The sequence below is a fragment of the Prunus persica genome, chromosome G8, assembly GCF_000346465.2.
Source record: "Prunus persica cultivar Lovell chromosome G8, Prunus_persica_NCBIv2, whole genome shotgun sequence".
Classification (NCBI taxonomy): Eukaryota; Viridiplantae; Streptophyta; class Magnoliopsida; order Rosales; family Rosaceae; genus Prunus; species Prunus persica.
In genome coordinates, this window is record NC_034016.1 from 3,561,136 (window position 1) to 3,585,589 (window position 24,454).

Sequence of the window (24,454 nt, forward strand, 5' to 3'; positions counted from 1 at the left end):
GGAATACTTTGCCGCAGAAGAAGCTGCAGCAATCCCAGCTACTACTTCTGGGACGGATGATGAACTGCGAGAAGCCTTTGAGGAGGTGGAGCAGGAAAAAGAGCTGCAAGAGCTGGAGGAGGTGCCCCAAGAGAAGGTGGCAGCGGTGGAAGACGAGGTGAGTTTTAGTCTGTGACTCGCATTAGTTCCTCTTTTGCTTCATTCCTTCTGTTCTGACCCCCTTTTTGTAGGATGAAATTCCTGCTGAGGTGATAGCGGAGAGCATTGCCTTGGCGCAGAAGCAACAAAAGGGTCCGAGTGCTGAGCTGACCAGCTCAGAACTGGCTCTTTTTGAGGATGCTGAGGCAGAACACTCTACTGCCGCTCCAGAGGCCGAGGATTAGGTGGAGATATCTGCATCAGACCCCGTGGATCAGGCAGAACTAACCATTGTGGTCCCGGAGGCTGAGGTGAGAACGACTGCAGCTGCCCCTGTGGTCGTGGTAATTTTTCTCCTTGACTGTTCATGTTTTCTTGCTGTTCTGTCTGTCCTGTCTGTTCTAACAGTTGTAGTCTTTCCAGGCGGAAGTGCCTAAGGCTACTGGTGTTCTGGCTGCGGTATCCAGCCCCCTAAAACCTCCCATTGTCGCTGTAAGTTTTTATAACTTTGAGCCTCCTTTATTTTCCACTTTCTGTCTGGTTTTTAACTTATGTTCTCCTCTGCAGATGCCTATTCATTCCTTTCCAGGATCATCTGCCACGGCTTCTTTTGCTGATCCAGAGCTGGAAGAATTTGAAGCCATGGATCTGGATGCTCAACTGGAGAGGCTGGAGAAACTCAGCTCTCCTCCGAGCAAGGCAAAATCTAGAGCAGTGCAGGAGGCCATGGAGAGGTTAAAAATCTGGCAGTCCACTAAGCTGGAATTTGATGAAGATACAGGGGCTCTAGATCAGCTGATGAAGGACCTGGATCTGCTGCATAGACAGAACATGGCTCCGAGGCCTATTCTTGAGATGGGCCTAAGCCTGGCCAGGGATGTGCTTAATCTGCATGATCGCTATGAAGATCTTAGGCCTACGTTCAAAACTTCTGAGTTCTGTAAGGCCACACATGAAGCCAATCTGGCTGACTTTGCTAGGCAGAAAACAGAACTGGATCAGATGGTGGCTGGATATAAGGAGGCCAAGGCTACCGCGGATAAGTTGGAGAAGCAGATTGAAGAACTCCAAAAGCAGCTGGCAGAGTGTAGGGAGGTGCAGAACAAGCTTGGGGGCTGGGCTAAGTTCCAAAACCATAGCCACCTTTCTTGTGCAGAGTATGGTTGCAGCTTCCAGGCCAGCCTTGGAAATTGCAGAGGCTTCAATTCACCAGGGGGTGCTGCTCCAGAAAGAACTGTCTGTCAAGAAAGCAAACCTGCAGGAGACTCTTAGAAAGCTAGGATTTTAGCTTCTTCTTTTTTGTTCGAATAATTTGCCGCGAAGGTGGCTATTTTTATATAAGCTTTCAAAGCATTTTTACTGCTTTTTATTCTTGATGCAATGACCGGACACGGTTGTGAAAGTAAAAACTGGACAATTTTAAAGTAAAAACAAATCTAAACAAGATTCCTTTTCAAGAAACAAAAAGGGTCAATCTTGTTCCTCTTCTATCCCAGGATCCGTTTGTACAGCCTGTGAATCCCACATGGTTGGATAGAACTTCTTTAACCATTTACCATTGATTGGGGCAAAATGAACAACTCCATCTCGGTCCTGCAACTTGTATGCCCCCATTCCGAGGATTTGGTTAATTATAAAAGGGCCTTCCCATGTAGGTGACCATTTTCCATATCCAGCTATGTGTGTTCCAAGGGGCAGAATTGCCTTCCAGACTATTTCCCCCTCTTCAAAACTCTTATCTCTGACTCTTTTGTTGTATGCCCTTGACACAGCCTGTTTTCCTGCCAAGATTTTGTTGAGGGTGTCAATCCTGCTTGCATCCAATCCTTCTAATTCAAGTAGCATGGCTTGAGAGTAATCTTCTCCTGTGAGATCGTGCTGGTGAGCAATTCTAAGAGACTGGACTGCTATCTCCATGGGCAGAATTGCATCATGGCCGTAGGTCAGAGCATAGGGAGTCATGCCAGTTGCTTCTCTTTTTGAAGTTCTGTATGCCCACAAAGTTTCTGACAACTTCTCATGCCATTGCTTCGGATTCTTCTCCAGCATCTTTCTGATGATATTGATAATCACCTTGTTACTTGATTCTGCCTGTCCATTAGCTTGAGCATAATAGGGGGTAGATTGAAGCAGCTTGAATTTGAATGTTTCTGCCATATCTAGCATATCCCTAGATATGAAAGAAGAACCCCTATCAGTTGTGATCGATTCTGGAATGCCGAATCTCTGTATGATCTGTTCTTCTATAAAGGTGATGATCTCTTGAGAAGTTGTGGTTTTGATTGGCTTGGCTTCTACCCATTTGGTGAAATAGTCTGTAGCAACAATGATAAAACAATGCTGCTGGCTGCTGGCTGGATAGATTTTGCCAATGAGATCCATTGCCCATCCCCTAAAAGGCCATGGTTTCACTATTGGATTTATGGGGACTGAAGGAGCCCGCTGGATTGGGCCGTGTCTTTGACAAGCTTCACATCCCTTGGAATAGTTGATGCAATCCCTCAACATGGTTGGCCAGAAGTAGCCATACCTTCTAATCAACCAGCACATCTTTCTTCCTCCTTGGTGGGCCCCACAGACCCCTTCATGGGTTTCTCCCATGACTTTCATATATTCTGTCTTTCCGAGGCACCTTAATAGCACTTCATCCTTACTTTTTCGGACCAAATCTTCATTCCACATGAGATAGTTTGTAGCCATGATTCTGACTTTCTTCTCAGAGGGTAGAGTGGGGTACTGCAAGTAAGTCATGATAGGTTCCCTCCAATCGTTTTTAGTAATCAAGGCAGAATTGACTTCTATCTCCATTCCTCTAGTCAGAACTGACGGTAGACTTTTCCTTCCTACCTTGATGATCCTCTGGACGCAGTCTTCAGGCATTTGTATGCCTGATGCTACCTGAGCCAGTTCATTGGCTGCGAAGTTCTTCTCCCTCGGGATGTGCTCCCAAGTAGCTTCTCTAAATTCTTTTAGCAGATTTCTAGCTGCCACTAGATATACAGCCAGAGAGGGATTCAGACACTTATATTCTCCAGCAATCTGCTTTAGGACAAGCATGGAATCTCCCAAGCTTTCCACGGACTGGACTCCTAATTCTACCAACATTTCGAGCCCTATAATCAAAGCCTCATATTCGGCCCTGTTGTTGGTGCATTGGAAATCTAGCTGGAAAGAATAGCAATGCCTGACCCCCAATGGTTCTTCCAGAACAATCCCTGCTCCTGAAGCCTTGTCTGTCTTCGATCCATCAAAATATAATTTCCAAGGTGTGAGATGAATTGAGTAGATTGGATTGTTAAGGCAAACATGAGCTCTAGTTAACAGATCTGCATTTGCTATGTCCAAAGAATCCATGTTTTCAATTTCCTCTTCCCGGGTGATCTGCCAAAAAGTCTGCCACAGCTTGCCCTTTGACAGCTTTCTGGGGGACATATCTGAGGGTGAATTCTGTCAAAGCCAAAGTCCATTTCCCAATTCTGCCCCTCAGCATTGGTCTTGTTAGCATGTATTTGATTAAGTCTGTTTTGGCAATGATGTAAATAGTGTGTAGCAGCATGTAGTGTCTGAGCTTTACTGCAGTGAAATATAAGGCCAGGCAAAGCCTTTCTATCGCGGAATACCTTCTTTCCACTTCTGTCAATGTTCTGCTTAGATAGTAGACTGCCTGTTCTTTCCCTTCTTTGTTATCTTGAACTAGCAGACTTCCAATGGATACTTCTGATGCAGATACATAAAGCTTGAGGGGTCTGCCCCTTTTTGGTGGGGACAGAACTGGCGGATTTGAGAGGTAATGCTTTATTTCCTGGAAAGCCTGTTGGTGCTGTTCTTCCCATTTGAATGTCTGTTCCTGCTTTAGTCTTAACAGGGGAGAAAAGGGTTGGATTTTTCCTGCAGAATTAGATATGAATCTCCTTAGAAAATTGATTTTTCCTAAGAGACTTTGAAGTTCTTTCTTGTTCCGAGGTGGTAGAGCTTCTATGATGGATTTTGCTTTATTTCTGTCAACCTCTATACCTCTCTGGTGGACCAAGAATCCTAAGAAATTCCCTGCCTGGACTCCAAAAACACATTTTTTGGGGTTCATTTTTAGCTTGTGCTGCCTCATTCTCAGGAATGCCTTTTTCAGACTTGCTACGTGATTTCCTTCCTCAGGGGATTTAATCACCACGTCATCTATGTATACTTCCAAAGAATGTCCTATCATATCATGAAAAATAGAATTCATTGCCCTTTGATAGGTGGCTCCTGCATTTCTCAAACCGAAAGGCATTACAGTATATTCGAAAGCACCTATATGTCCTGGACACATAAAGGCTGTCTTGTGGATGTCCTGTTCTGCCATCATAATCTGGTTATAACCTGCGTTGCCGTCCATGAAAGATAGCATCTGGTTATGAGCGGCTCCATCTACTAGCATGTCTGCCATTGGCATAGGATATTCGTCTTTAGGAGATGCCTCATTCAGATTTCTGTAATCTACGCAGATTCTAACTGCCCCTGTTTTTCTTTTGAGAACAGGTACAATATTTGCTAACCAATCGGCATAAACGGCTGGCCTGATGAATCCTGCCTTGAGCAACCTTTCTATCTCTTCTTTGACCTTTAGTTCTGTGTCCATAGACATTCTTCTTCTGGCCTGTTTGACTGGAAGGCAGCCATCTTTAATTGGCAGTTTGTGCTCCACTAACTGCCTGTCCAATCCTGGCATCTCGTGGTAATGCCAAGCAAAACAATCTCTGAACTCCTGCAAAAGTGCGATGAGTTCAGCCTTGAGTGGTTCTTTTAACAGTGTGCTGATGAAAGTAGGCCTTGGATCTTCTTCTGTCCCTAAGTTTATCTCCTGTAGAGGATCTTCTACTTCTGGCAGGGAGTCATCTAGTGCTGCCGGTGCAAAATCTAATACTTCCTCCTGTAAAATTTCCTCCTCTTGTTCTTTTGTGCTTTCATGGGTGAATTCTGCCATATTGATGGCTGGATTCTGTATGAAAAGCCTCCTTTCTTCCCAGTATGTCAACAATCTTTTTGTGATGGATCGGATTGTTGCAGCTCGATCCTTATCCAGTTGATTGGGACTAAACATCAGAGTTCTGGAAGTTCAGCACAAAAAGGTCTATTCCAGTCCTCCAGAGAACTGGCTAAGCCTTCTTCAATGAGTCTTTGGGCCGTGATACCATGGGGGCGGCCGTTCTGATTGACTCCAAGGAAAGTGTAGGGACCGAGGTCATCATGATAGTACCTTGCTTCAAAGCACATGGCAGAGGGCAGGAATGGCCGTGGATCGGCCTCTATAATCTTCATGCAGCCTTCTTCATTCCATAGTGCTAACTGCTGGTGGAGGGTGGAAGGAATACAAAGGCTCTGGTGGATCCAATCCCTACCAAGTAGTGCATTGTAGGTGGTGGAAGTAGTGTCTATAACAAAAAATGCTATTTTCAACTCTTTTCTTCCGACTATGACATCCACATCTAAGATGCCATATATTTTGGTGATGCCCCCAGCGAAGTTGGTGACGGTCAACCGTGTTGGAATCAGATTTTTCTCTGTTCTGCCTAACCTGGTCAGCATTCTGTGGGGTAATAGATTAATGGCTGCACCTCCATCTACCATGATCTTGGAAACAGGAATACCACCAAGATTTGCCGTTATAAACAAAGGTCTGAGGTGATTTGCCATTTCTTTGGTTGGCTTGGCAAACCAAGGCTGCTCTGTAGCTGGTTTGTCGGCTGTTCTGCCTGTCCTGGAGTTGTCTGCTTGTGGTTCTGGTGGCTCCTCTGCTTCTGCCAATCTACACTCAAAGCTTTCCTGAGAAAAAACATCTCCTTCCAGAGTGTTTTCTTGTCCTTCGACAGCCCTGAATTTACCTGGTAGGATGAATACCATGTTAATTGCCAAATCACCCTGTAGGAGGTCTTCTAATTCTGCGCCAAAAGCTTCTGTTTCTGGGTCTAATTCCTCACCAAATTCCATTAATTCTTCCCCATATTCTTCCGTCCAGTCATCCTGTTCTGTTACTTCGAGGGGCTCTTTCTGATCATCTGCAGAAGGTTCATAGTCTAATTGCTCTTCTTCATATTCCTCAGCGTAGTCGTCGTCTTTTTGTAATGGGGTAGACCCGGATTTCCCTAATGTCAGCGTGGTGTTAGGATGGCTGTCGGACGACGAGGCTATATGGATAGGAGACCTGGCTGGCTGCTCTGTTTTCGGCAATTCCCCTGACTGGCAAGCTTTCTGTTCTGTCTGGGGAAGTGTTTCAGGATTTCTTCCTTTCCGGGCAGAACTGGGTTGTGAACGCACCTGCGCATTATCCTGGCTCTTAAGATATGTGCAGTATTGCCTCTGGATTCTCCTTTTCTGAGTTCTGGTCAGCTCCAGAGTTGGTCTACCACTTCTTCCTACGGAATACCATCTTCTTTCTATGATTGTTGCCAAGGGTTTTTCGTTCCCGGGTGCCTTGACTGGTATTTCCTTTCTGGGCTGCTCCATCTTCCTCTCGTTGTACTGTGTAGGTTTAAGACAGCTCTTCTGCCTCGTTTTGTCTTGGGATGAGGTTCCAATCCTGTCAAAGACACTAGGTGTGGGCTGATTTTGTTTGTCTAGAACCACCTCTAGTTCTGTTTCACATTTGCACCTACTGCAGAGCACTACCCCAGCCGAGATGGTCGCTCTTGGTATTTGACTGGTCTCTCTTATGATACTTCTGCCTCTGCTGCAACCGGCATCTGTGATTGGTTGGGTTTTCCTCTGTTCTGGCCAATTTAAGTTGACCATATTGACTTGAGGTTGAGGAAAAGGATCCGTTATGACCAATGGTGGTTTTTCTGCCAGTTTAAGCCTTCCTGCCGTTATTCCTTCTTGTATCACGTCCCTGAAAACAACACAACTATTGGTGGAATGATTCCAAGAGTTGTGCCACCTGCAATACTGTCTGCCCTTGAGTTCTTCTGGCTTCGGTATTCTGTGAGGCGTTTCTATTGCCTTCTGTAGTAGCATTTCGTCGAACAAGGCATCGACCTTGGTTAAATCAAAGGAGTAAACCTTATTTTGTGTTGGTTTGTTTGGAACGAATCCTCCTGTGAATGGTGGCGGCTTTTGGTCTTTAGGTGGCTTTGTGAGGGCCTTGCAACTAATGGGATGTTTTAGTTTTGCCATTTCTGCCACTGAAACCTCTTTCTCCTCTGATTCCTCTGTATCTTCTTGTGATTCCACCTCGATCAAGTGGACTGAAGAGGAAGGGGTTTTGTAGTATGTTCCTTTGGAGGAGTTCCTCCTTTGCTGCTCTTCCCTGAGTAGCTCTTCATATTTGGATGCCTTATCAGCCAGTTCTGCCAGATCTCCGAATAATATCCCGTCGAACCTCTTCCTGAGGGAGATTTTAAGGGCGGCTTGGGCCATCTGGATGAAGTGTCTTTCTTCCATTGGGATTCGGCACTTCATCTTGAGCCTTCTGAACCTGGTTATAAAATCTTGCGTCGGTTCATCTTCACTCTGCTTGAGGGCAGCTAGATCACTGATGGTGACTTCTGGCTGAATCCTGTAATAGTAGTCATGGAAGACATTTTCCATCTGTTCCCAGGTTTGAACAGAGTTAGCTGGCAGGCTGGTGTACCAGGTAAAAGCTTGCCCAGAGAGAGAGTTGCCAAAAAGCCTTAATTTCAGCAGAGGGTTGTTTTCTATAGCTATGCATTGGACGGAGAACCTGCCTATATGTTCGACTGAGGAAGCATGGGGGTCTTCCCCGTTGAACAAAGTGAAGTTTGGCACTTTGAAACCTGGAGACAATGGTATTTGATCGATGTAGGCTGGGTATGGCTTTCTGTAAGTAGGCCTTTCCCCTCTTCTAGCCTCGGGTTCCATGATCTCTCTGACCATTCTTCGTAATGCCCCTACGTCATTTAAAGCATTGACTGGGGGAAAATTTTGTCCCTGTTCTGGCTGAACATAATCAAACCTGGGTTCTGCCCTGAGTGGTCTGGGTGGAACTTCCTCCCTGTGTTCTTCCTGCTCTTCGACTTCTGGATGATTCCTCCAGTTTGCCCCCTGTCTATTCCTGTCATGATTAGCAAAAAGGTTGTTCCCTCCTCGGCCTCTCCTCCCTCTTGCAGGTGGAGGGAATGGATTAGGGTCCATCCTTCTGGATCTATATGGTAATATTGCCGGTGGCTCAGGCAGAAGTGCCAGAGGTTGATCAAGCGGGGGCGCATGATATGGAATGGGCTGAGGTTCCGGCTGGTTTTGAGCCAGTGCCGGGTTGTCTGGTTGGGCTGGGGCCTCATACTCTTGATTAGGAAGGGCTCTTTCCCTCGGACCAGCCTGAATTTCTCTGTGGTTGGGCACTCCAGCCATCTGTGCAACTAGGGGATTTTCCTGGTATGGCCATATTAGTCCTGGCGGAGGCCCATAGGGGAGATCCAACTGCTGGATTACAGGATCTGGGTTTGGGGTTCTGGCCAAGGCGGATTCCCGGTCCTTCCGGAATTGTCTGTTCACCTGCCATTGCATCATGGCTGTCATGTTATTGAGAGTGTCCTGGCTCCTTTGTACTGTGATCTCTTGTCGGAGTACTGACTCCTGCACCTGATCCATCCTTTTGGAGCCAGTCCTGGAACGTCTACTTCCTGCACTGCCGTGGGCAGAATGCCTAGCATCGCTTTCTTCTGATTCGAGGCCCTCCCTGAGGACCATCTTGTTTTTCTCCATATCTGGTGTTCTGACTAGATCTTCCGGTATTTGTCAATCTGTGAATGATTCCGTCAGAATATATATACTGAGAAGTCCCACTGGGCGTGCCAAATTGTTCACCCGTTTTGCGCGTTCCACTCTTGAGGTGGAAGGGCGAAGTTCCCCACTGACTTGGAGACCACTTGTTGGTCGACAGGTCAGCTTTCTTTGGTGTGCGAGCGTGCCACTGCTAGCAATGTAAATTCTAGCAGACTTATTTTTAGAGTGGATAACTTGCGCCTCAAGTTACTGACTTCTAAAACAAACGATTGTGAATTTGGGTGAGGAATATCTCCCAAGTAAGTTCTTTTCTTGCCTCAGACTGGTGAGGACTTTCACAATTTATCTCAGTATCAAAATGGTTGTTCTGGCCAGAATAGATAACAATAAAGCACTGTTTCAGGCAGAACTGCCTTTTACAAAATTAAACAGGGAGAAATCAACTCTAGAAGGGCAAACAGGATGGCTGAAATCCCATTTCTGCCTGGGTAGAAACTTTTGATCCGGGCTGGACTGGGCACGTCTATGCTGGACTGTACTGTCCGCAACTTCAGATTCTTGGCTTCAGCTATAAATCGATACCAAAGTTTGATTTTGGCAGAGCTTCAATCTACTTCAAGCCTTGGGAGACTTTTTGAGCGGGCAGAACTGCGACTTCTTCAGTTTGAAGGGACAGAAGTGACTATTCTTGAGAATTTAGCAGGCTGGAACTATGCTATAAAATTTGTTGAGGTTTTCATATTTTGTGAAAACTCAAACTGTGTTTGTCTTGGCTTTTGCTGAACCAAATTTGTAACGAGGGGGATCTCGTTTTCAGAAGACTTATTTTCTAAGTCTGAACTTTAGAATTCTGATCTAAAGCTGTCTTCTCATTTGTTTGATGAGTTTGAGTGTATGTTTTTGATGTTGTTGTGTTGATGTCCTTGCTTCCTTGCCTGCCTTCGTCTTTTATAAGAGACCTGTGATGTTAAAATAATGGGCGGCACAAAAGATCTCTTACAACGTAAAGTAAAAAAAAAATCTTTATCAGTCATGGCAGACAAACTCCACGCAGTCACCTCCTAAAGCAGTTTCTTCCCTGGTTTCCTGGGTGGTACCTCTCTAATTCGACCGATGTCATTGTCTGTGTGGGCTTTTTTATGGCGGTTTGGTTCTTCTCTTTTGTATCTCTTGAACAGTTCCCTATTTTCTGCTTTAGCTCAGGAAGCGTGGTCTGTGAATTCCTTGGAAGATGGTATATTGACTTGGAGCAAAATCTCGAACACAGATGGGTTTTTGATCTTCTGTCGGCAGTGTTTCAGAAATGTTCCCTTCGTATTTTAAACTTAGTTGGAATTGCTGATTCTTCAATATTGAGACAATCACGTGGGTGTGTCTTTGATCCTTGGGTCTGAACCTAATCAATAATTCATGGGCTGATCTTTTGAAGCCCATCAGTTTCCTCTTTGGGCCTTTCTTTGGGCTGAAGCTTTGTTTTCCACATTCTTGGTGTGAAGCCCAATCTGTCTGGCTCCTATTTTTATTTTCCTCAAGTCTTTGGGCTGGGCAGGCAATTTCATCCTGGGCTTGTCTTCTTGGTTTTGGGTGTGCCGAATTTGGGTCCAAACAATAATATCTGAATTAAATGATATTATCTCTTTTTATGTAGATAATATATGAATTAATTATATTATCTTCTCTTTATTAGGATAATATATGAATTAATGATATTATCTTATTAAATAAAGATAATATCATATTAATTAAGATATTTATCCCTATTAATTATTGGCCAGATAAACTGGTTCAATTAATTAATTTAAGAGATAATCTTCTTTTTAACGTGGCGCGCTGTGATTGGAGATGAAAATATTTGTTCCCACGATTTGCTCTCACAGTTCCTTACGATTTTTTTTTTCAAATATCCAAACTATCTATTTTTTAAGTCTAAATTCATAGATCATCCTTGCAAAAACTTAGAAAAATCAGAAACTGTTTCGACATCTAATTGTGTCTCACAAAATCAATGAATACGGTGCTTCAAGAACTAAAATTTCAATTTTCAATTAAGTGATTAAATGATATCGGATTCAAGTGATTTTTTGTAAAGATGATCTTTGAATTAATATCTACAAAATAGGTTTGCATTAGTGAAATGCAATACAGAGTGGACCCTACAAGGGTGTCCTTCAAATAAGCTTATTTGAGGGATTTCTCAACTAAATTATGTATCATATTATATTATAATATATTAGGCTTAACTGCTACAGTGCCCCCTAAAACATTGGTCAATTCTCACTTTACCCCCTCAAAGTTAAAGTGACCCACTTTGCCCCATTGACCAAGGTTTCGTGTGTCACTTAACCACTTTCCGTCAATGCCATTCCAAGTTCCGTTAAAATGATGACGTTGCAGGGGTATATTGGTCAATTCAATTGAGCTGGGATTTTTCCCAATAATTTGAGGTTGTGACGTGTACTTGTGGACCCCAACTTTAACATATGATAAAGCTAAAACGATCCAATTGGTTGCTGATGTGGATTTGTGGACCCCAACTCTAACAAAACAACCACTATAATCTGTGAAAACTCAAAAATGAAAACATAAAATCAAATTGCGAGGGAAAATTGAGATTTGGGGATTTTAGAGCTAGGGTTTGAGAATAAGGATCGAGAGAGGGAGAGCGATGTCAGTTGGTTTCGAAAACTTGAAGGCAAGAAGAAGCGACGCGACTCGACGACGATGCCCATTTGGCGAGAAGCAGGAGCAGGGCAACCTGTGTACAGTAAGTGATTCTTCTGAAAATGGACCTGTTTTCTGAAAAGGAATCTTGTCCTATGATGTGGAAAAGAATCTTGACATGATAATGACGCATGTTGTGTACAAATTGATAGTCTTTAGGTCTTTTTGTGTTATGTGTTGTCGGGAGAGTGGGTTCTAATGCAATATACCTTTCCTGATGTGGTCCCGTTTTTGTTTTCTTCTAGTTGGCTTTGAATATGTTAATCAAACCATGTTTGTTGTCTTACTTTTAATAAGTGGCTTAGAATACTATTTTGCTGTTCTTAAAGACAAACCCTTTTTGTTTCTGTGTAGAGGACAAAGAATTGGTCACTTTTGAAGTGCATCATGGTGGTAGAATTGTGAAAAACAAACAGAATAAGTGGTGTTATACTGGTGGGTCTGTAGGATATTTGGATTGGTATACTGTGGAGTATATAAATATGTTAGAAATGTGGGAGCAAGTGAAACTGCTTGGGCACATGGGGAAAGTATCACTTAAAGGAGTAGTAAATGATGAGTTGCTGGATATAAACACGGATGGTGAGCTGTTAAGTTTGTGTGATAAGGTACCACTTTCTTATGAGAGAGTGGTGCTAATTTATGTACAACACATTGAAGAGGAAGGTGTTACAGTGAATGAGTATTGTGAAGAGGTAGGTGTGGCTTTGAATGAGGATAGTGAAGATGAAGGTCTGGCATTAAATGAGGATAGTGAAGAGGAAGATGCGGCTTTGAATGAGGATATTAGGCCTTTTATTGATGAAAATGGGCTTTTACTGAAGGCAATGGGCCACTGAACAATGATAAATAAGGCCGTCCTTTTACTGAGGATCATGGGCCTGTTTGCAGAGTTGAAGACTGGGTTTCAAGAGATGATGATGGGCCCCTGAACTATGAGGGTAATAGGGCTGATATATGTGAGACTGATGTGGAAGACAGGAATGAAGACAGTGAAGAAGAAGACAAGGAATATGGCCCTGATTTTGTTGACAGTGCTTATGAGAAAAGTGAAAATGAATGTGAGTTATTGAAAAAAGACGATAAAGCATTTGAAAGTTATGTAGACCAGCCTGAAGTAGTTGAAAACCCAAATGCCCCTGTAGATGAAGATGGGGAGTCAACTGATGTAGCTAAAAGTAATGTTCAGAGCTTGGATAGTAGCTCATATGATGAGGATGATGGGAAGCAGAAGAAAAGGAAGAGGAAATTGCCTAAATTTCAAGAATTTAGGCTTGAAACAGACATGCGTAACCCTGTGTTTAAGCTGGGTTTAAGATTTGCAACCATTGACCTATTTAGGAAAGCAATTAGGAACTATTCAATTGTGAACAGGAGGATGATTAAATTCAAATGCAATGATTGTGATAGTGTGAGGGCAGTGTGTGCAGGGAATTGTAACTGGGTTTGTTTTGCTTCAGCAGTGAATGGGTTTAAGTGAAGAAGTTGGTTGACGTGCATGATTGTGGGACAGTTGACCACAACTTTCATGCTAACTCAACATGGTTTGCTCAGAGATATACTACTCAATTGTCTAGACAGCATAATTGGGATTGGGAACTTTTAAGCAGCAGGTACAAGAAGATTTGTTAGTAATAGCTTCTAAATCCCAAATATATGAGGCAAGGCAGAAGGCAACATCCATAACTAAGGGGACTTATGAAAAACAATATGAATTATTATGGGATTATGCTGCTGAACTAAGAAAGACAAATGTGGGTAGCACAGTCATTTTCAAATGTGAGTTGGGGGGTGAAAGGCCAAGGTTTCAAAGGATTTACATTTGCTTGACTGCAATTAAACAAGAGTTTTTGCAGGGATGTAGGCCAGTGATAGGATTTGATGCTTGTCATATAAAAGGTCATTACCCTGGACAATTGTTATTTGTTGTTGGTGTGGATCTTAAGAATGGCATGTATCCTGTTGCGTATGCAGTGGCTGATGTGGAGAATTATGAAACATGGTCATGGTTTTGTCAACTATTGGTAGAGGACCTTGGAATCAAAAACAGCACAAGATATGTCTTTATCACAAACAAGCAAAAAGGATTGATTGATGCAGTACATGATAATTTTCCAAACACTAAGCATAGACACTGCTTTAAACACTTAGAAGAAATTTTTTTGCTTGCTGGTCACAGAGGATTAGTGTTGAAATTGCAAATGGAGAAAATTGCAAGGAGCACAACTATCCCATGGTGGGATGCTGAGATGAAAAATATTAGACAGCTAAGCCAAGCTGCATTTGATTGGGTGGTGGCCTTAGATCCATCACAATGGTGTAGAGCTCACTTTAAAACTCATTCCAAGTGTGACATCCTTTTGAATAATATGTGTGAGACTTTTAATGGTGCCCTTGTAGAAGTCCGAGACAACTCCATTTTAACCATGCTAGAGAAGATTAGATACTGTATTATGTTGTTGATGGCAACTAGAAGAGCATCGTATGAGAGATGGAAACATGACATTGGTCTAAGGATTTTTGGGATTTTGGAGAAAATGAAGAAAGAATCAGCTTGGTGCATTCCAAAGCTTGCTGGGGAGAGTTTATATGAGGTCAAAAACCATGATGGAAGTCAGGTTGTGGTTGATTTGGCAAGCATAGTTGTTCATGTAGGAGATGAGATATCACTGGGATCCCATGCAAGCATGCTTGTGCTACCATTGGCCAATTAAATAGGGATCATATTGCTTATGTTGATAATTGTTACAAGAAGGAAGCCTTTATAAGAGCTTACAATCCAATGGTTCATCCAATGACAAGTGAAGACTTGTGGCCTAAGTGTCATAGGCCTCTTTTGATGCCACCATTTTATCAGAAACAACCTAGAGACCAAGGAAGAAGAGGATGAGGTCAGCAGGTGAACAACCACCAAGTTGCAGAGGTCTAAGTGTCTAATCTTACAGCCACCACATTGCAGAGGTATAACTTGGAAACCAAGTGTTCACTTTGTAGACAAGGAGGCCATAATAGGAGGAGCTGCCCTAAGGCAAAAGAAAGCACCAACAGTCAGGTTTATCTCTTCCCAAAAGACATTGGCGATGCATATTTGTTTTGGATATTTATTATTTATTTATTTTCAAGTGATTCTATTCTTATGTTAGGTCCTATGTAAACCGAAGGTGAAGAAAACTGCCCAAGATACGACATCAACCAAAAGGGTTACAAGACAATCAAAAGCCAAGCAACCTGTAAGTGACTTTCCTTTGATACATATTAAGAGGAAGAGGTATGGGATGTAGTTGATGTAAATTGGTATCCTTTTCAATTTTTAGGTGAGAATAAGGTTGGAAACTGGCCAGTGTTCTCAAACTGACCAGTGTTCTCAAATTCCACATGGTTTTGAAAAAGCCCAAGCTTCCCAAACTGCCCCAGCGTCTCAAACTGCCCCACCTTCTGAAACTGGCCAAGCTTCTAAAACTGCCCCACCTTCTCAAACTGGCCAAGGTTCAGAAACTGCCAAAAAAAAAAGAGGTTCAAGTCTTCCGCAAAGAGGATTAAATTTCCCAAAAAGAAAGATAGTTCTCAAACTGTGCAAGGCTCTCAATCTGTGCAAGCTTGTCTAGATTCTCAAAATAGCCAAAGTTCTCAACCTGCCCAAACTTCTCAAACTGTGTATGGATCTCAACCAAGTGCAAGCTCATCACACCTTTTTGCCAGTGGTACAAACAAAAAGAGGTTCAAATCTCCTGCCAAGAGAAAGAAATTTACCAATCGGAAGGATTTGTTGGATGGTTATCAGCCTTGAAGATTCTGAATCTGTGCAAGTGTTCTATGTTTTGTTAAAATGCCTCTTATGAAGACCTTTTCATACCACTTTTATTTTGCAAGTCCAACTGTTAAGGACAAGTGTTAAGGACAACCCTTTCAAATGGGGCTTTTGATTGAACTATTATTTTGCAAGTCCAATTGTTAAGTTTATTAGTAATGTTATAAACTGTGAAGAGTTGATGGATGTTATAAACTGTAAGGATTTGATCAATGTTATAAATTGTTTAGACAAAACCCATGATCAATGTTATGAACTATTGCAAGTGTTGGAGGTACAGTTGTTTTGGTAATGCTTTTGATACCATTACAAAAGTATCAAAATCCAAAAACTAACTCCCACATTGTGTTCAAAAACCACATTCATTTGATAAGTACCAATACATTGTTACATCCAATTGCAAAATCAAACCATGTTCCTCCATCATTACATACCAACCAATACATGATATTTTACATACAGTTGCAAAATATGGACTTCTAAAATCTGCCTAATTCCTCCATTGCAATGACCACATTTTGTGGCAAGTGTTACAGAAATTGCCAAAACAACAACAACATTACTAAACCCCATGAACGAATAAGCCAACCCATTAACTTTCTTTCTCTTGATTGACGATGTCCAACGTCCTGTTCACGCTCCTTCAATCTTCTAAGTAGCCAACTTACCAGAGCCTTCTCTCTAGGTGGAAATTCAACATCCACCCAAACAAAAAACCCACATCCTTTTTTCCTCCTCTGCATCAACCATTAATAGAAATTAATAATAAAAAATTAACCCAATTCACAGACTTTCCACAACATAAGTTACCCCTGATAAGTTTGGACAAACATGGAATCTTCGAAGTGGGTTCGCCTCAATCCATGAAGTTTGTAAGCGAGCTATCTTCCCAAAGCAACGCGGTGCCGCCACATCCAACTCTTCCCCTCCATCAATTATTTCAGGCTTCATCTTCAATTTTCGTGGAAACCCAACCTCTGATTTCTAGGGTTTTATCTTCTTCTATGGAAGGAGGAAGCCAATTTGGGGTTTTTTGGTTCGCTAGGTAGCTTAGATAAATTGGAACGTTTTACCTATATTAGATGTTAGAGGTGGGGTCCACAAGTACATGCCACAACCTCAGATTGGTGGGAAAAATCCTAGCTAAGTTTAATTGACCAATATACCCCTGCCACGTCATCATTTTAATGGAACTTGGAATGACGCTGACGGAAAGTGGTTAAGTGACACACAAAACATTGGTCAAGGGAGCAAAGTAGGTCACTTTAACTTTGAAAGGGTAAAGTGAGAATTGACCAATGTTCCAAGGGGCACTATAGCAGTTAAGCCAAAATATTATACCAAACCTAATTAAATTTTCATATTAATGTTAGTATACATGTGTGTATATATATATATATATATATATTGAGATTCTTGCACAATTGGTTAGCAAATGCCATAACTAAAATTTCTTTTATAACAACCATATGCATTCTTGTCTTCAACTTTTGAGGAACCTTATGCAAAGAAAACATTAGCCATAAACTTCATAAGATAGCATATATGGATGTTAATGAAACAAATGAATTGAAATACAATAAGAATTATAAAGGAAGAGGAATACCAAGATTGAAAATCATAAAAACCTTGGTTGTTGGTTGGTTAGAAACACGTGTTGATAACGTGTTGTGTAACTAAGGAGAATTTAGTGGTAGAGAAAGCCATAAAAATGCTGTTCACAAACTTGTATCAAGGCTTGGTATTTTGATTCATCTTTGATGCCTAGTACTTATAGGCATACGAAATACACTATTCACCACTATATTACAAATAGATTGTGGGTTAAGTCATTTATTAGGTATTTAAACCACCTCATTAGATAAAATTTAGAGAGGAAGTGAGAAAACCCACCTCCAACCATGCTTTCTATCCAACTCCTAAAATATTGAGACTTCTAAGAGCTCCTAAATCTGATGAAAGAGAAATGACTCCTAGTGGCTCCCTATAATTAAATACTGCTTCACTTTAATGCCATTTTAAATATTTATTTAATGCTAATTATTTTAATGAAAATGAAGCATTTATGTTAAATTAAAAAAAGAAATAAATCATTTATGATTCCCTAAATTAGAGAGTATGGTTGGAATTGAAATTTTATAAGGAGGTCCTAAAATAACTTTTTAAGTATTTTTAGTTAAATTTTAATTAAAAAATTAAGGAGAATTGTGGGTGCCCTTATTAAAACACGGCCAATTTAGGGAAAAAAACAGAACAAAAGGAAGAAACACAAGAAAAATAACCACCGGTTCTAACTCAGTCTTGGTTCTCGATTCTTGAACTCTTCCTTCTCTTGCACTCTTCCTTCTCTTACACTCTTCTTCGATCGCACACCCACGTCTCTGTGTAGTGTGTATAAAACACCCCAACACTCACTCATGTGGTCACACACCAATTGTCCCTGCAACTCGTTCGACGAAAGTCCCAATTCACATTCATTTCACACTCTGGAAACCCATCATCTCAAACTTTCTTTTGAGGCTTACAGAAATGTACGTGGTTAAAAGGGATGGGCGCCAAGAACCTTTGCAATTAGACAAGATTGCTGCCCGTCTACAGAGGTTTAGTTATGGGCTCAATGCCGCGCACTGTGACCCGGTGCTCGTGGCACACAAGGTCTGTGCTGGGGTCTACAATGGTGTCACCACCACACAACTTGATGAGTTGGCTGCTGAGACTACGGCGTCTATGGCTACAAACCACCCTGATTATGCTTTGGTTGGTCCTCTTGCTTAGTATTACTATATGGGTTGTTGAATTTCGAGTTATTGTGCATAGTTTTAAGTTTTAACAATGCCGCTGCTCTTGTTCTTGCTGTTAATGTTGTTGTTTATGTGTGTTATATTGAGTTTGAAATTTTGGGCTATAATGGGTTTGCCTTCCTTTTGCTGTTTTATGTGGTTGATGTAAAAATTTTGTGTAGTTGGCAGCTAGGATCTCTGTTTCGAATCTGCATAAGAGTACAAAGGAGTCATTTTCGGAAACGTGAGTGTTTAATTTACCCCAACTGGTTTTGTTTTGTTTACCTTGGGTTTTGAGGCTTTCTTGGGGCTTGAAGATTGGATTTGCTTGCTAAAGGAAGTAATTTTTATCAATGAGTGATGCAGGATTCGAGTCATGTACAACTTCTTTGATCAAAGGTCTGGGAAGAAGGCTCCTCTGGTTGCTGATGATGTTCATGAAATAATTATGAAGGTACTCATATAATTTTATTCAATTAATCTGATGGAACATTTTCTATTCTAACTTTTAACAATGCTTATATATTTTTGACACCGGTAATTATGAGCATATGCAGCTGAGTTAGCTACTGATTATGTGCTTATAATTGTAAAGTAAAGTTGAATAAATTTATGGTTAATGTAGTTAACTTCATAACGAGTGATGAGTCATACTCTTGACATTTGACAGAGAGGGGAAAGAAAAAAAAAAGAAAAAAGAGGATTCCACTGGCTTATTTTTCTCTTCATTTGTTTCAGAATGCTTCACGCCTGGACAGTGAGATCATTTATGAAAGAGACTTTGATTATGACTACTTTGGTTTTAAAACTCTAGAGAGGTCCTACCTTTTAAAGGTAAATGAGAAGATTGTGGAAAGGCCGCAGCACATGTTGATGAGGGTTTCTGTTGGTATACACAAGGATGACATCGAGTCTGCTCTCCAAACCTACCATTTGATGTCCCAGCGTTGGTTCATTCATGCTACTCCGACCCTTTTCAATGGAGGAACTCCACAGCCCCAAGTATGTATGATTAGATAATTTCTGCAATTTGGAAGTTCTACTGCTTGGACTTTTATATTTACCATGTTTATATGTATATATATTTTTCACTGTAAATGTTAATTGGCAGTTGAGTAGCTGCTTCCTTATGTGCATGAAAGACGACAGTATTCAAGGAATTTTTGATACATTGAAGGAATGTGCTATTATTAGCAAATCAGCTGGAGGGCTTGGTATCTCCATTCATAATATTCGTGCAACAGGTAGCTACATTCGTGGGACAAACGGTACTTCGAATGGTATTGTGCCTATGCTTCGAGTGTTTAATAGCACTGCTCGTTATGTTGATCAAGGGGGAGGCAGAAGAAAGGGTACTTTCAAAAGTTCTTGCATCTCTGTGTTTATGTACATTGTTATTTCAAAGAAAGCAGATCTAGAGCTCTTGTAATATTTAATTTATTTTTCTTCGATGTTTGACATCATCAATTTTGTTTCCCTTTAGGTGCTTTTTCCATATATTTGGAGCCATGGCATGCTGATATATTTGATCTTCTAGATCTTAAAAAGAACCATGGCAAGGTGAAGCAGAAATAGGATTAGCTTAATAATTTGAAAATCTATATGCTGCGACTTTACTCCAAATGTGGTACTTAATGGGTTTCCAGATACTCTGTTGTACCCCAATGATTTTTGTCCCCAATTTTTCTTGAAACCTATTGTGTAGGATAATTTTTCATCAAATTTTTTTTAACAGGAAGAACATCGGGCTCGAGATCTATTTTATGCTCTCTGGATTCCTGATCTCTTCATGGAAAGAGTCCAAGGTGATGGGCAATGGTCTTTGTTTTGTCCAAATGAGGCTCCTGGCTTAGCTGATGTTTGGGGAGAAAAATTTGAGAAGTTGTACACCCAATATGAGGACGAGGTAAACTTGTTCTTCTGCTGTTGTGATAGCACTGAAATGATATAATATTTTCCTGGATTATTGTGATTTGAAAATTATGTTTTTCATGGACTAGGGTAAGGCAAAGAAGGTTATCCCTGCTAGGAAACTGTGGTTTGAGATGTTAAATTCGCAGATTGAAACAGGAACTCCATTTATGCTTTTCAAGGTATTCTAAGAGAACTGGCATGCCATAGCTTCACAGCTTTTCCAGTGCTTTCTTTATAGTTTCCTTTTTTTTTCTTCCATCCAGGATTCTTGTAATAGGAAAAGTAACCAGCAGAATCTGGGTACCATCAAGTCTTCAAATCTTTGCACTGAAATTATTGAGTTCACAAGTCCAACAGAAACTGCAGTTTGTAATTTGGCATCCATTGCATTACCCCGATATGTCAAGGAAAAGGTGTCTTTGGAATCTCATTTTTGTTTTTTCTTTTTCATTAATATAGGTTAGCTGAACATTTTTTATGCATGTTTCTCCAGCAGGCGTCTATTGACACAAACTCTTGTAAGATGATTGGATCTAGAGATTCAAAGAACCGGTACTTTGATTTTGACAAACTAGCCAAGGTTTGTTAGTGTGACTATTGTTCGTCCTTTTGCAGACGAACACAATACTAATACGTAGATGTACTGGCCTTTTTTTTTCTTCCCTTAATTGCTTTCCATGTACAAGGACTGGAGAGCTATAATTTGATTGATCATTGCCCATTTTTGCCTTTTAGGTTACTAAAATAGTTACTGCAAATCTCAACAAAATAATTGATGTCAATTACTACCCCATTGAAACTGCAAAGAGGTCAAATTTACAGCACAGACCTGTTGGTATTGGAGTTCAGGGTCTTGCAGATACTTTCATTCTTCTTGGCATGCCATTTGATTCGCCAGAGGTATCGTCTTACTTTGTAGGTTTGTATTGGAGTTTCTTTGGTTTAGTTAGGTTGAGTGTTTTGGTTTGTTAATTGCAGGCCCAACAGCTAAACAAAGACATTTTTGAAACTATTTACTATCATGCATTGAGAGCTTCTACTGATTTGGCCGCATTAGATGGTCCCTATGAGACATATCATGGCAGTCCTGTGAGCAGGGTATTGATAACTTTCTCTATCAGATCAGTAACCGTTTGTTGTGAGATTGTTGCATATGAGCTACTTTGTTTTGCCTGCATATTTTAAATAAATTTGTATGTTTCTAGTATGATACATGGCAATTGCATGTGGTATGGGAATTATAAATTTGATGTAGGGTTGTCAAAGGGGTGCCCTTGGCCATTGTAATTGACAAATTTCTTCTTTAGATTGTGCTACTATAAGAGAACTTATAACATGTCTATTGTATTAGTACTAGACAAAAGGAAATGATTAAACTGGTCACAAAAACATTTTATCTTCACCTATGCTTAAACTTTTGTTAGAAATTAAGTTATTGCACTAGACCAGTTATTCACATTCTATTTTAAAGCTGCAATAGTGCAAAACATATGTTCCTATTAAACTTTATTTGGTTACCGGCAAAAACAACTGTGGGAAATAACAGTAGAAGCATTAATATAAATGTTTTGTTCAACTCCTAACATTAATGCCTGAAGGGCTCAAAAAGGAAAACAAATTAGTGCAGCATACATACATTTCTTGGTGAACTCCACTTTTTGGTACTCCAATGTGCCCCATTTCTACCTTTTGTTTTCTTTCTTCTCTCTATATGCTCAGTTAAGAAATGCAGATCTTCATTTGTAAATTAATTGCGGTATTGTTGTGGCCAGTTTCCAATTTCTAGTTAGAAAATATAAATACTATTTTTCCTTTTTTTCCTTAGGGAATTTTGCAAGTTGACATGTGGGGTGTAACACCATCAGATCGATGGGACTGGGGTGCTCTTAGGCAAATGATCTCAAAAAATGGACTGAGGAATTCCCTTCTTGTAGCACCTATGCCAACCGCTTCAACCAGCCAGATTCTTGGTAACAATGAGTGCTTTGAGCCTTATACATCCAACATATATAGTCGCAGAGTTTTAAGGTTTGAACCTTCATACCTTAGTAACTCTAAAGGAGTGGTTTCAGCACTCTACACGTCTAACTTTTCTTGTGTTTAGTGGCGAATTTGTTGTAGTGAACAAACATCTACTTCATGATTTAACGGAAATGGGTCTTTGGTCTCATGCTGTTAAGAGCAAAATAATTTATGAGAACGGCTCAATCTCAAACATCCCTGAGATTCCTGAGGAGTTGAAAGCTATTTACAAGTACTGATTTCTTCTCTTCCTTCCTGATTTTCAACTTTAACTAGTCTTTTCGTATCGAGCTTGATGCTAAAGTCATTACATGCAATTAGGTCTGTCTGGGAAATCAAGCAGAAGACCTTGGTTGACATGGCTGCTGATCGTGGGTGCTACATTGATCAGAGTCAGAGTCTGAATATTCACATGGATCAACCTGACCTTGGAAAGCTTACGTCCCTGCACTTCTATGCTTGGTCTAAGGTAAGAACATTTATCAATCAAGGTGACATTTATGAATTATTCAACTAGTTAATTAATATATATTTCATCGCTAAAAATGATCTAAAACTCCATCTGATTTCAATTTCCCATGTGCAAGGGTTTGAAAACGGGAATGTATTATCTAAGAACACGAGCTGCAGCGGATGCTATCAAATTCACTGTTGATATCTCTGCGCTTAATAACGTAATGTATTCAGGTTTTATTTATTTAAGTAGTTATAAATATTAAATCATATAAATCATATGGCACAACCTGTATTCATTGGTTGAGAAAGTTGAACTGATGCCGTCATAGTTCATTTTCTAACAAATCCATGATTAGCAGTGATGTTTCCATTGTTTTTAGTAGTACCATACCATTCACATGACACTTATACACTGGTACCTTGAGATTTTATGGAAATAAATTTGAGCTATTTCTCTTCTTTGTAGTAATTTCTAGTAGTTCCTTCTTTCACTCTTGTATAATTACAACTAACAAAACATTTCTTGTTTTATTTGGTGGAGCAGGATAATAATAACAAGGTGGATGGTGATGTTAATGCTGATATGCCAGAAGTGTGTTTTCTGCAGAATCGAGAGGAATGCATGGCTTGTGGAAGTTAAGTCCCCTCTCACCTCTACCTCTTATCTCCAATGTCTGAATCATGTCCTTGTTGACGAGAAGTGAGACGAATGGAGTTATGTACTTCTGAGATTAGCTCATTTTGTCCATTCTAGTATCATATGCTACTTCAGCATGTATAATTTTAGTCTGAGCTTGCTAAGCCATCTGCTCATCCTAGTCAACATTTCTGACAGTCTATTTAAATTAGTTACACAGCCAGGCTGTGATTAATTAGTTCCGAGTTTATGATTAGTTACACAACTATGGTTTGATTGAGTAGTATAAATATGTAATCAGGCTATGCCTTAATTAATGAAAAGCTCATTACTTCAGTGTATAGCATCTTCTATTCGGATTCAGAGCTACGTAGCTGCAAGAAAATGTATATAAAAGGCATTTGCCAAAATTGTATGTACAAAAGTCATATTTGTGTTCTCATCTCTTGTTACACACGTGTGCATGCCTTGTCTTGTGAGATTGAACTATATTAATTTTCCCTTAATTGCACTCTCTAGAGGAGTTTGCAATACCTAAATGTACTTAGTGTTTAGTTATCGGTACTTCTCTCTCTAATATTGAAAGAGGACTCAAGTTCGAACGTAGCTTGGAATTTGTCCATTTCTGGTTATGGTTGAAACAGTTGCAACCAGTTCCTTTTTGCTTTTGAGGTTTCATGTAGTTCACCTTTTGACTCAACTTTTTATTGCTTTGTCTATGATCCGAAGTATTTAAGGTTCAAAATTTTCTGAGGGGATAGTCAGGTCTTGAATGTTTATGCCCAGTGTAGTGCCCACAAGTCATGGCCACTGAGTTTGAATTGTACAAATTGCTTTGACAATTGACCTGGATGAGGACAAATTTTCAACACTTAACCTATCTTTTTGCTAGAGTTAATGGACTATGACTCTTAAGTTTGATTTTTCATTGGCCACCATGTCTTTTTTTATGTAAAACAATTTCGGATAGTCGCAATCCTCTAGATTTTGAATGTGATAGTGTATCTTTCATCTATAGTTAGATTTTGCCTTTTTTTTTTTTTCTTTCTTTCATCTAATGGAATGTGAAGAATGGTTTGATGGTGATAGATTGAATGGTCAATAGCAAAGGATTTTTCTGTGAATGCACAACGGGCTACAGAATATTTGCATAGAAGTTAAATGAACTCTCTTTTGAATTCCGAGTTTCTGTATTTAGTCCTAATTGTGTGTAAATTAGCATAAACCTTTATCAAATTAATTCCTTGCTGGCAAGGGGCT

At 40.4% G+C, this 24,454-nt stretch overlaps 3 protein-coding genes across 4 annotated transcripts; 1 reads left to right on the forward strand and 2 right to left on the reverse strand.

The window, feature by feature from the left end:
* Window positions 1,609-2,646, reverse strand: LOC109950780 (uncharacterized protein K02A2.6-like). Its single transcript, XM_020570898.1, has one exon. It carries the CDS (start codon window positions 2,644-2,646, stop codon window positions 1,609-1,611), a length of 1,038 nt encoding a protein of 345 aa, XP_020426487.1.
* LOC109950781 lies at window positions 2,772-3,492 on the reverse strand. The gene is made up of 2 exons (XM_020570899.1): window positions 2,986-3,492; window positions 2,772-2,807 (listed from the first exon to the last, which is right to left on the reverse strand). Exons 1-2 carry the CDS (start codon window positions 3,490-3,492, stop codon window positions 2,772-2,774), a joined length of 543 nt encoding a protein of 180 aa, XP_020426488.1.
* Window positions 17,505-23,622, forward strand: LOC18768453 (ribonucleoside-diphosphate reductase large subunit). 2 transcript variants are annotated; one of them, XM_007200755.2, is made up of 17 exons: window positions 17,505-18,142; window positions 18,348-18,409; window positions 18,532-18,619; window positions 18,904-19,167; window positions 19,277-19,517; window positions 19,649-19,725; window positions 19,901-20,071; window positions 20,166-20,258; window positions 20,343-20,492; window positions 20,573-20,659; window positions 20,815-20,979; window positions 21,058-21,177; window positions 21,905-22,107; window positions 22,184-22,333; window positions 22,423-22,570; window positions 22,689-22,775; window positions 23,102-23,622. In XM_007200755.2, exons 1-17 carry the CDS (start codon window positions 17,915-17,917, stop codon window positions 23,195-23,197), a joined length of 2,430 nt encoding a protein of 809 aa, XP_007200817.1. In that variant the 5' UTR covers window positions 17,505-17,914; the 3' UTR covers window positions 23,198-23,622. The 2 variants fall into 2 exon arrangements, with proteins under 2 accessions (XP_007200817.1, XP_020409462.1); XM_020553873.1 differs by having other exon boundaries at window positions 20,576-20,659.